Genomic DNA, 12,439 nt, shown 5'->3' with positions numbered 1-12,439 from the left:
CACCCTAATGGACCGTCTCCATCTTTTCATTGGCCAAGAACCAAAGACGTATGTTGGATTCCTTTTGAACATGTTTTGTGTGTTGTAGACAATCCAACCCTTGCAACTACTCAAGACCAATATCAATTTTCCATGCAATGTTAGCAACAAATTCAAACTCATTGGAGATCAGCTAATAAATTTCTGTCACACATATGCTTTGGAATATATTATATATACATTAATATCCAGTTTAACCAATTATTTAAATTGGGAATATAAATTGAAAAGCAGCCCAAAAGTTATCATGGTTCAAAACTGCAATGAGAGTTCAATATAATTATCCTTTGGCTTTTGCTGACAAATTTTGTGATATATCGTTATGTTTTTCTTAAAATTTCTCAAAGCACGATAACCTTTTTTGTTGATTAAATTGCATCTTTGGACCAGGTAAAAAGAGCCACTTTTCTATTAGTATTCTTGGTTTTATTTCCTTCTGGCATTAAACTATACAATCATTAAAAACCAATTTCAAGTAAAACATTTTACACATTGAATTTCAATAATCTTTGCTTTGATTTTCAGTAGTCATAGTAATTAGTATGGTTAATTGACTAAGCAAGATATTCAAAGCTTTCAACTTACCTATTATGTCTACTAATGTATATATTTTGTGCATAATTGGAAAAAAGGGAAGCAAAGCACTGTTGAACAATTATAAAAACAATCAATTTAGCCACTTTGTGTATATGTTACATTTCGACTTACTACACCTAGATTTTCTCAAATACACAAAGATATCTTTGTTTCACTGTATAGGGGAAGTCAAGACCTTTCAAATGATGTATTACTCGAAAAAATTGACGAGGGGCCTTTTTCAGTATAGTGCTTGGAAGTTACGTCACGGTTGATTGATTTCAATTCCACAACAATGTTAACTAGTCTTCAAAATCATTCAACCATGACCAAAATTGTTGAAAGTTTGTAAATGTGTTGACTTCAACCAAACTTAAGTTCTCACAAAATTTGAAGTTTGTAACATTAATGGTGTATGTTTTATTTACGTTTAAAATTTGTTGTACCAACTTTTCACTAATTTCATGCTTGAGCGAACGCGAAAACACCTCATTTTTAAATGGCCATATCCCGAAAACCGCTGAACCGATTTTGCTGAGATTGGTATCATTTTTTTCAGAATGACTTGCTCTGCAAAGTGTCTAAGTTTCATCAAAATCTGAGACCATGGGTTACATAGCTTGGTCAAGTTGACAAAGACTTACCCTAAAGTAAAAAAATTTTTGCCTTGTTCAAATTTATAAAACGTCCATAAACTAAATTTCAGACTGACACGAAGTTCCAAAGTTATTAAGTAAAAAATTAGTCAAATTTTATGGTTAGGTCAAAAATTTCTTTTAACATAGTTTTTCTTTTCTCTATTGATATTTTATTAAGGGTCTGCTACTATTCGGTGAGTCCGATTCGGTGAGAGCCTTTTCGGTGAGAGGCTTTTTTAGTGAGAGCCCTATTCGGTGATTTTTTGAATTTTTTTTTGAAAATTATCAGGTACCGCAGCCTAATTATCATTGCCGTTTTTACATCGTTTTAACATCGCTAAACGTTGAAATAAGACCCTAACCCGTAACCCCTAACTCCTACGGGTCTGCTACTATTCGGTGAGTCCGATTCGGTGAGTCTGATTCGGTAAGTTCCTAACCTCTAACCCTTCACCCTAACCCCTAACCCTAAAACGGCAATAATAATTAGGCTACAGTACCCAATAATTTAAAAAAAAAATTGAAAAAATCCCCCGTTAAGGGATCGGACTCACCGAATCGGACTCACCGAGTCGGACTCACCGAAACGGGCCATTCCGAACTCCTACCCCCTAACCCTATTACGGCAATGATAATTAGGCTACGGTACCCAATAGTCTAAAAAAAAATCACCGAATAGGGCTCTCACCGAAAAAGGCTCTTACCGAATAGGGAACTCACCGAATCGGACTCACCGAAACGGGCCATTCCGTTTTATTAAAGCTACACAGATACTGATTTTTGTTGCAATTTCTATTGCTATTCTGACGTATAATAATCCGTTTGCTGCAATTTCTGAGGTAATAATCTTGTTTCGCCCACTACTGACGATTGCATATTAAGCAGGCTAGGCGAGGAAGGCAGGTAATGTGGTCTTTGTTCTTGGTTAGGTGAATGCTCAGACCATTATACTCAGCGGCGCAACTAGAAAAAATCAAAGGGGGTTGGCAACGAGAGAGAAAACTAACAATTATTTGTAGAAGTGGATATATCACAGTTAGATTGTTAGAATATTAGCCTAGTGTAATTTGACAGCGCAATGATCCAATTCTGTGACGTGCGAAGCGACCGTTTTCGCTCTGTCCGCGCTTGTTACTCTCTCAAAAAAGTTTCCCGCGCTTTCGAAAGTAGACAGCAAATTGTTTGCTCTCCAAGCCCACATTTTAAAAAGTAGTCCACACAAGCTTAGGGCCTGGATACACGTCAAGATTGTAAAGAAAACTTAATTGCCGTCTTTTTGATACCAAAATTATAAAATTGGTTTAAGAATGTGTGAAGTTGCGACCATACGAAGATTACAAATCAGACTAGCCTAAAGCCAGCTGCAGTTTCGTTTTGTGGGTTAATAAGGTTGCATCCTAAGTTGGGATGCCCAAAGTAGAATTTCAAATCCTTAAGATTCGAATCCATCCAGAATCGAATGTAAAAACCGCTTTTTATCGGGTAATTGGATTCGGAAATAATACGGGGAAAGGAAAAAAATTATAAAAAAAAAATTGAAAAAATGCTCCGCCGTCCGCAAAACGCCTGCAAGTCACGTGCGTCGTGCATGCCAATCCGTTTCTGCATGTGATTAACAGAGGTCCCTTACGTGTGTGCGCGCGCGTGTTGTTTTGAGAGAACAAAGGAAAGAAAAAGAAAACGATTGAACCTGAGAATGAGAACTTGTTAAAATGATGGCTTTGCAAAGCTTCTTTTTCATGCCGTTGTAAGCGTAAAGCTGAGCCGGTTTCCCAAGCCATTTTGTTTTTATGACATCATATTGCGTGAATAAATGACGGTCTGTTAATATTTTGTATTGCGGTTTATGCGGCTTGAGCGTGAAACAAGTTTGGTATGCATAGAACGTAGCTTGAACGGACACACGTTAGGTAGTACGTAAGTCTCAGTCTAGTTAGTCGTCCCTCTTCTTGAAGTTGCAAATCTTAAAGGGGGCTGTCATGCCGACTAGACAGCCCCCCTAGTTGCGCCCCTGATTATACTTATACATACACCTCAGGCCTCGAAATATCCGGCGGTCATGGCGGACATGACCTCCAGAATGACCTCGAATGTCTGCCGAAGCCGACTCATTGGTCGGTCATGACTGACCGCCGCAAAATTCTTGACAAAAAAAGAGCTAATGCAGCAAAAAATTATTGTGAATTTGAATTGTTACAATTGTTTGTTTAACGCGAACAAATACGGAGCTGACACAATAATAGTACAGGCAATTGCTTTAAAGATCACATTAGAGTGGCGTTGTTAACGAGCTGATAGCAAAAGTAGCCATTTTTACATCATTTCAACGCCTTGCGATGTTGCCTTGAAATAAAGTTGTCTGAACTTTTCGGCAGGATATGTATTCTAATTTTAACAATGAGGATTATTGCGTTACATTGATCGTTTGTTAAAAAGAAACGTCACAGAGAAGCAAGTCTCAGCTGCTGGGTTCTGCACGTGCTTAGGCGAATGTGGCGAGCTGGAGATTTACGACCCCGCACCGGCAGTAATCGCTTGGCACAACAACTCTATAACGCGAAAACCACGGAACAAGTGATCGTAGTTGCTTTTGTAATAAGGAAATTTGTATTGTTGTTTTCAATTGTGTTTATTGCGTCATTACACGACTGTCATTAACACACTGATATATTTGCAAGCAAACTGCTCCAGTATACTTCAGGGTCGGTTAATTAAGCCATCAACCATTGCAGAGTTATTCTGTTGTAGAAAATCTTCTTTTACAAACACGACTACACAATACTGTAGTGCGATTTTGTGCAAAATCTACATGCAAAAAGTATGTCCGGTTGAGATATTAAATGTCCGCTGAAAGGGCCAGTCCGGTAGGACATGCTTGACCGCCGGTAGGACATGCTTGACCGCCGGAAAAAAGTACAAATTTCGAGGCCTGCACCTAACGGGGAATGACAGAAGACAGGAACTTCAAAAGCGATAATGTGAAACATTACTTGATGTTGAAGTATAATACTGCAGAACCCTCTCAGTAATTTAGGGATATTTGAAGACACTCCATATTTATCCATTGCAGTTTTTCGAGTGACTTTCATCGGAATGGCCCGTTTCGGTGAGTCCGATTCGGTGAGTCCGACCCCTTAACAGGGGATTTTTTCAATTTTTTTTTAATTGTTGGGTACCGTAGCCTAATTATCATTGCCGTTTTAGGGTTAGGGGTTAGAAGTTAGGAACTCACCGAATCGGACTCACCGAATAGTAGCAGACCCGACTTTCATTACCTGTTCGTTGGCTGTGGTGTCGCCGAATCTTCCACAGTTTTCTTTTATTTCAATAGAAAAAGAAGATATCCTTACCAGGCCTCGAAATTCACGGCGGATACGGCGGTCATGTCCGCCGTCACAGCATGTGATGTCCGCGGGAAATACCATCTAGATCGGTCATATTTGTCCGCCGAGAAATAACACGCAAACTAGCGATACAAATCGTCATTGGATAGTACTAACAATTGTTGCGAGAATAGAATTTCCCGCGCATCTAGAAAATGTGAATACTGTATCTCTCACCCAGACAACAAAATCTATCATTCTTATTTTAATTCAATGTAGACGCAGACGTTGAATCAATGTAAAAATGATAAATTTTGTTGCCTGGGTAGCTTCCATTCAAGCAGGAAAACTTTCGATTTATACGTTACTTCAACGATTAATGACATTGAATCGTCGTAACAAAGGTGATTTCTTCGCTAAGAATCGATGGGAGTACCGGTACTTCCACACTAATTAGCGCAACTTTGTTCAAGTTTTACGTCACAATGTCTGGCTTTGATCTCCGAGTAATATCGATAAGGCAAGGTTGGATACAAAATTAGATTGTATATACGAGTTCGGTAGGCTATTACAGCAAGATGCAGCAAAATTTGTTAAGTTTTGGTATTACTGTAAGAAAAGGCCCAGGGAAAATTCACTTTCGCTCACATGACACGCAAAAATAAACTTTAAAAAAAAGCTTAGTGAAATTTCGCACAGCAGAAAATAGTAGCGTGAGTGTAGAAGTTCTTCCGACTCGTGCCCAGAGCATTGTGACGCAAGAAGCCACACGACCTCGTTCGGTAGAAGTTAATCAGTTATGCGGCGTTTTGAGCAGGTACATGACGCTTTGACTCTTCAAGCGCACGTCTTTCAGAGTGACTTCGCTGCAATTATAAAATGCATTCTAAACCGTAGCTATAGTTCTCAAATGGCGAAGAATTTTCAAGATAAAGTGATTAAGCATGACGATCGACGCAAAAACTGGTGTGTCCGCTGTGAGACTTAATTAGTCCGGCGAGATAGCTGCTCAGACCGGACACGTTTGTCCGCCGTCAACAAAAACGAATTTTGAGGCCTGCCTTACCTAACGGCCTGCCTTACCTAATTTCTAATATGCTTTGTATTTCGCATTTGGGTTGCAAACGAAGAAAGTTATTGGTTAAAATTTGTAAATTTATAAAGTCAAAATTTTAAGTTTTAGGTCAAAAAATTGGTTGCCCTAGTCATGACACTTCCTATAAAAACATGACAGATGATTTTTTTCCTTACATCCAGACTTATCGTTAAAAATTTTAGATGAAGTAGACGATAGGCAAACAAAGCTAATTTTTTGTCCACTTTCAAGCATGTCTTTAAACATTCTGCTAAAAACAATTTCTTGAGCAATGTCAAACCAACACCCTTTCAAATTAAATACAGGCCAGGGTTCATCACCAGCTGGCTATGCAGTCAACTGGTGTTGAAAAAGCTTAAATCAAATACATATAATCTTACAATCAATAAGTTTTTAAAAATACACACTAGGGTGGTTCAAAATAATCGACTTTTGAAATGTTTATGGGCCACCCTCCCAAAAGCTTCCATTTTATACAAAAACACCTTGTGTAAAATATTTTTGAAAAATATTAATGTTTAGGGGTAGCCCAAGGCCCCCGAAATTTTGACGTTTTGACGAAACACTGCAGATTTAAAACAGCCGTATTTTGAAAACCCTTGATGCAAACATATAAGTGTTGGGGTTCATTTTCATCAGTATGGTGAGCACTGTCATTTGGTGCACAGCAACAGTTCAAAACATGCTATTTTAAAATATCCGATTTTTTTATTTTGATCAAAATTCTTGATAATGCAGTTATTTTAGAACTCAACTCTACCAGTACGAGTACTAGTACATGCTATTGCTTCAATTGTGCCGGTTCAAGAATTGTAATTGAATGACTGGAATGCTCAGAATATTGAAAACCACAAAAAGAAATTGTAACACCTACTTTATCAGCAAATCGTGACCACACCAATGTTTCAGATAGAGCTGCTATGTACATAGTCAGTGAAACTGTGAAAAGAGTTTACCTTGAGTACATCAAGCATAAGGCGCAGCAGGTACAAAGATTTCTGTTGCAGTTTCCAACAGAAATCTTGAACAACTTTTCTCCTAATGCAAATTTGACTGTCCACTGGGATGGAAAACTTTTTCCAGATTTAACAGGAAACAAGAATGTTGCTTGCCTTACCACACTAGTTACTTTTCAAGAAAAACGCAGCTCCTGTCATTAGGTACAGGTGAGGCTCAAGCTCGAGCAGTTTTTCAAGCGTTTAAAGAATGAAACATCGAAGAAAAGGCACTGTGTTTTGATGCCACAAGCTCAAACACTGGTCGAATAAATGGAGCCTGTGTCATTATGGAACAGTTATTGGGTCAAGTTCTGTTATATTTGGCATGTCACCCCCACATACTTGAATTGAATGCAGTTGCTGTTTTTAAAAAAGTAATGACATCATCATCAGCACCAGATATCCAGCTTTTCAAACGTTTTAAGAAGTTCTGGGAGTTTATTGATCAAGACAAGTTTGAAGATGCCTCCACAGATGAGGTAGCAGCAAGTGGTCAAGGACGTTAAGGACTAATCGAGTTCATTAACACAGTGTTGACCAGGGAAACACAACCCTGTGATGATTATCGGGAAATTATGGAATTGTTGTTGCTGTTTCTCGGAGCTCCACCATCTAATAAAATCCGATTTTGACCCCCCGGCCTAACCATCATGCACGTTGGATGGCTAAGGTCATCTACACACTCAAAGTGTGGCTCTTCCGCAGTCAGTTTCGTCTGAGTCTCCGTGAGCAGAAAAGACTTCGAGATCTGTGTATTTTCTATTCGTGTGTTCATGTTAAAGCATGGATTAACACTCCACTTGCTGGGAAAGCTCCTAACAGTGATTTGTGTTTGCTGAAACATTTAAAGGAGTATGCAGCCATCAACGATGCAATATCTGGGGTGAAAACTGAGAAGACGGTAAGCCATTCATGATACCTCTCCAAAGAGTTGGTAGGTCTTTCACTCTTTGATGATGATGTTATGCCAAACATTAAAGACCAGATGGCAAAAGCAATATTGCAGACTGAGGAAAAATAGGATCCACCAAAGAAAGTTAATGTGTCGTTGGAAAACATTTTGGGTATAGCATTGCCAACATTTACTAATTCCAACACGAGGTTGCTATTTCAAAAACTGAAAATTCAGATTCCTTTCTTCACCTTCCAGCAACTCAGTGGGAAGAAAATGAAGATTTCTGTATTGCCAGAGCATTCTGCAGGTCTAGCTGTAACCAATGACCATGCAGAAAGAAGCGTTGAAGAAGAGGACCAACTATAGTATCTTATGCAAGTTGTTTCTTAGCACCGCAAGAAGTTTCCTCGGCCACTCAAGAACACCTTAATAGGGCAACATTGAGTGGTTGGTTGCCATGACACCCCTGTTTTAAACAACTAATACCCACCTGGCCATGGTGGGGAGGACCCAAAATAACCTTGTGTGGATTGTGGAATTAGCTGATTCACTTCAGACATAACTACAGTAGCCTATTCATCTTTCAAAATATAACCTTTCTGTGAAAGATTATATTGCTATAAAATTCATACCGAAAATACATGAAATACAAATTTTGAATTGTTTGACTTTATCAAACAACAGTGCTCACCATGCTGATGAAAATGAACCCCAACACTAATATGTTTGCTTCAAGGGTTTACAAAATACGGCCGTTTTAAATCTGCAGTATTTCGTCAAAAACGTCAAAATTTCGGGAGCCTTGGACCACCCCTAAATATTAAAATGTTTCAAAAATATTTTACACAAGATGTTTTTGTAGTAAATGGAAGCTTTTGGGAGGGTGGCCCGTAAAGAATCACCCTTAAGTAGTTCATAAAGTCAAGTAGTGCAACATACTGATACAGTGTTGATTCTAGTAGATTCAAGTAGCCACCTTAGTTGAAAGTTTTTTTAACACCATATTACATCACTTATTATTATCTAACTGAAAGGGACCAGATACATAGTCTGCAAATGGAACACACAAAGTCTATTTTAAACTCTTATAAGCTTAACAATTCTAATAATGCTAGGAAGATAGCCTACATGCTGACAATGTAAATAGTTTATTACAGATTAGACTTCTGAAAAAAAAAACAAAAAAAAACATACATATATAAACCATTTAATGAATATTATAAACTTGCCCTTACAACATCTACATCCTTAAATTAGGTCAAAAAGTATTCACAATATCACTCACCGAAATCTTGAACAAGGGTGCCTTGTATAACAACAGTGCAAGTTCATTTTGATCATTAATTTGACTGAAAAGTTAAAGAGTAAATCTTAGTTTATGTAATCTGAATTAAAGAAAAGCATAGTAAGACGAAGCAATATTTTTGGATTTAATTAAACCAAAATATTCCATATGTCTATCGTGTTAATATTAACCACATAGCCTAGTTGAAACAATAACAAATTCATTAAAATAAAGTCATGCATATTCAGTCTCTATTATGACAAATATCAGAGGTGACAAACCTGTGGCCCGTCAAAGAATTTTGTGCGGCCCGCAAAACAATTCAACAATCGCTCATGCATTAAAGACAAGACATCTCAAAGCTGGGTCATTCCATGTCAACTCAACAGGGTGTGCAAGCTCGACCCTCATAGATTTTCTTGAAATTCACACTAAAGTTTCATATTGATGTATAATCATTATAGGGTGGAGTGAAAAAAGTTTTTTGTTTAAATCGAAAAAAACGGGGTTCTTAAATCCCGACAAATGACCTAAAACTTCATTAAAAATTGACTTTAGGGGGTTGCCCCCATTTTCCAGCCGGCAACCCCCCAATTTATGCGCGTGAGGGGGAAAAATTGTCTATCTCGGTAACCACTGGTCGTAGCGTCATGATATATAGCTCAAAAGCTGCCAAAACATCATGTTTCTATCTGTCCTAAGAAGAAAGTTTGCTCTATTTACGATACAAAACGAGTTATAGCCAAAAAACCAAAATATACACACATTTTTGTTAAAATTCAGCATTTTTTCTGACAAATTGTGATCTGTCATCAGTTTTTTGAAAAAAAAACCTGATATGTTGCACAAGATATAGTAACACACTGATAATACCGAATGTGAAAGATGCAAGGAGGAACTACGGCAAGAAGAGCAACAAAATTTCAGTATAGTGAATGGACTTTGATGGACGTAAAGATACAACACAAACGGTTGTGCAAGGTCCAAACGAAAACCACTACAGATCTGTTCAATTGGAAGAACACTATACTGTAGTTGGCGAGCCGGGGAGTTATTACCTCACCCACTTTTCACCTGAAGATGGCAAGGGCAGAACCATAGCTCAACATCTATTCAATTCATTACAAGGTACAGAATTGCAAAATAAACTGGCAGTTGTTGGTACTGATGGCACTGTATCAATGACAGGAAAACACAACGGATGCATTCGAGGCCTGGAAGAGTTGCTGAATAAGCCACTTCAATGGATAGTATGTCTGCTACATAGGCTACAGCTAATGAATTGCCTTTGGGACATGTGTTTGCAGGTCTCGATGGTGCTACAAGTGGCCCAGACACATTTGCAGGTCCAATTGGAAAAAACTACATGGAACTGTATCCTGTTGGCCAATTACTCAATTCAAAGAGCTCTCGCCACCACTTTTAGCCTTTCCAAAGCTCCCATCCGAAGTTGTGAATGACTTAAGTACGGACCAGTTCTATGCTTATAAAATTTGCTGGGCAATTATTGAAGGAAACGTTGATGATGATCTGGCTTATTTGGAGGTTGGACCAGTTGTGCATTCAAGATCTGGCTAACTTTGGGATGCAGAATTTTATGTTATTATGTGACAGTGGATGAACCGCCTTTGAACCTGGAGATTCTGGTTCGTTTTTGCCTTGAAGTATATTTTCCGACTTGGTTTGAAATCAAGCTAAACAATCATATAACAAATTGATCCATAAACTTTTTCAACTTGATTCAACGAGTTTTGAATTTTTCTGACCAAAACGTTCGGGAAATTGCTTTGAATGTGGTGACAAGAAACGGTTATTTCGCACAGCCCAAAAATATTCTGATTGCAATGCTGGGGGATGATAATGAAGACATACGAAATAAGGGTGTGACCAAGGTGCTTGCAATTCGCAAACATGCCGCTGAAACAAATTCACTTATGGACATTGAAAGTCATAGCAGTTGCAGTTCCAACCCATTGAACTGCAGTCCAATTCGTTTGTTCTATGTTCCAAAGTTGAACTTGGAAGCAAAGGCATGCCACGAGTTAGTTGATATTGAACCTTATCAACAACTTTCTCCAGCAATTGAGCACTTAACCGATGCAGAGTTGGAAGAATGCCGCGAGAAGCCTCTTATTTTGTTTTATCCATGCCACAATCAAACAGTGGAACGACATGTGAAGCTCGTAACAGAAGCATCAGCACAAGTTTCAGGATTTGAAAGACGAGATGGACTCATTCGCCAAAAAGTTAAGTCTCGTAAACTGATGAAAAAATTTGACACAAAAATGCATTTTAAATAAGCCGTTTTAATCCAATTGACATACCTATTCAATTTTTTTTTGTGATTATCGTGCCATCAGAAAGCCTGAATTGTCATTTTAAAAACAGAGCCTTTTAGGATTAGCAAAGCTCACACTTGAAATATTTCAACTGAGGAATTACGAATCAACGAAATTATGAAAAAACGTTAAGTTTGGGGGCGACTGGGATATGAGTTTACCACTCTTCGAGTCTCCAGCCCCCCAAATATATGTCAAACACGATCTGCCTTCAGCCGTAATCAAACTCGTGCTTTGCCGCTGCAGTATTGAAAACCACGAGCAGTTCCGCTCGGCCATGTCGCTAACATGTCACACCAGGCAAAGCAACTTGTTTTTGCAAAATGAATATAAGTTCTTTCAAGTTCATCACCAAACACCTGTGATATTTTTGCACTGCTGCAATTAACATTATGCTTAATGTGAGTGCTTCATTATGATGTTTTGAACTGATGTTAAAAGGACTGTGTTGTGAATATTTTTAGATTATGGGCCCAATCTTCGGTATTATCAGTGTGTTATTATATCTTGTGCAACATATCAGATTTTTTTTTCAAAAAACTTATGACAGATCACAATTTGTCAGAAAAAATGCTGAATTTTTACAAAAATGTGTGTATATTTTGGTTTTTTGGCTATAACTCGTTTTGTATTGTAAATAGAGCAAACTTTCTTCTTAGGACAGATAGAAACATGATGTTTTGGCAGCTTTTGAGCTATATATCATGACTCTACGACCAGTGGTTACCGAGATAGACAATTTTACCCCCTCGCCCGCATAAATTGGGGGGTTGCCGGCTGGAAAATGGGGGCAACCCCCTAAAGTCAATTTTTAATGAAGTTTTAGGTCATTTGTCGGGATTTAAGAACCCCGTTTTTTTCGATTTAAACAAAAAGTTTTTTCACTCCATCCTAATAATCAACACAAAAAAAATTTCAGTTTATTATTTCAAGACGTTTAGAAATTACAGCCCTTCAAAGTCACCAAGCTCCCTCAAAATGCGTTTGCATGTAAATTTTCCTCCATGTTTGGGTCTTTACAACTTTTCATGTAAAACATTTATGTATAATACAAATCTGAAATTTGGTATTCTGATTAAGAAGCAGCATTAGTACTTCGGTCCATCTGTGATCGTGTGGTTGTGCTTGATTTCAAACATGCCGGAAAGTGAACTCTAATGAAAAATTCTACGATTGTTGTCAATGTTGTGATTAGTCGTTGTACAGAAACATAGAAACAGAGTATGCAACAGGCCATTTAAGTCAGCCAC

General features: G+C 38.0%; 1 protein-coding gene across 1 annotated transcript in view; it reads right to left on the bottom strand.

Moving 5' to 3' along the window:
• Positions 1–8,952, bottom strand: part of LOC145766989 (uncharacterized) — a 28,739-nt gene extending 19,787 nt beyond the window's left edge. Inside the window, exon 1 of the mRNA XM_082578715.1 lies at positions 8,851–8,952. Coding sequence (XP_082434841.1) covers positions 8,851–8,906 — 56 coding nt within the window. The 5' untranslated portion in view covers positions 8,907–8,952. The remainder of the gene's footprint in view (positions 1–8,850) is intronic.
• Positions 8,953–12,439: the final 3,487 nt, after the last annotated feature.

This window comes from Aplidium turbinatum, chromosome 3, assembly GCF_918807975.1.
Source record: "Aplidium turbinatum chromosome 3, kaAplTurb1.1, whole genome shotgun sequence".
Classification (NCBI taxonomy): Eukaryota; Metazoa; Chordata; class Ascidiacea; order Aplousobranchia; family Polyclinidae; genus Aplidium; species Aplidium turbinatum.
This window is presented reverse-complemented; position numbering and strand designations above follow the sequence as displayed.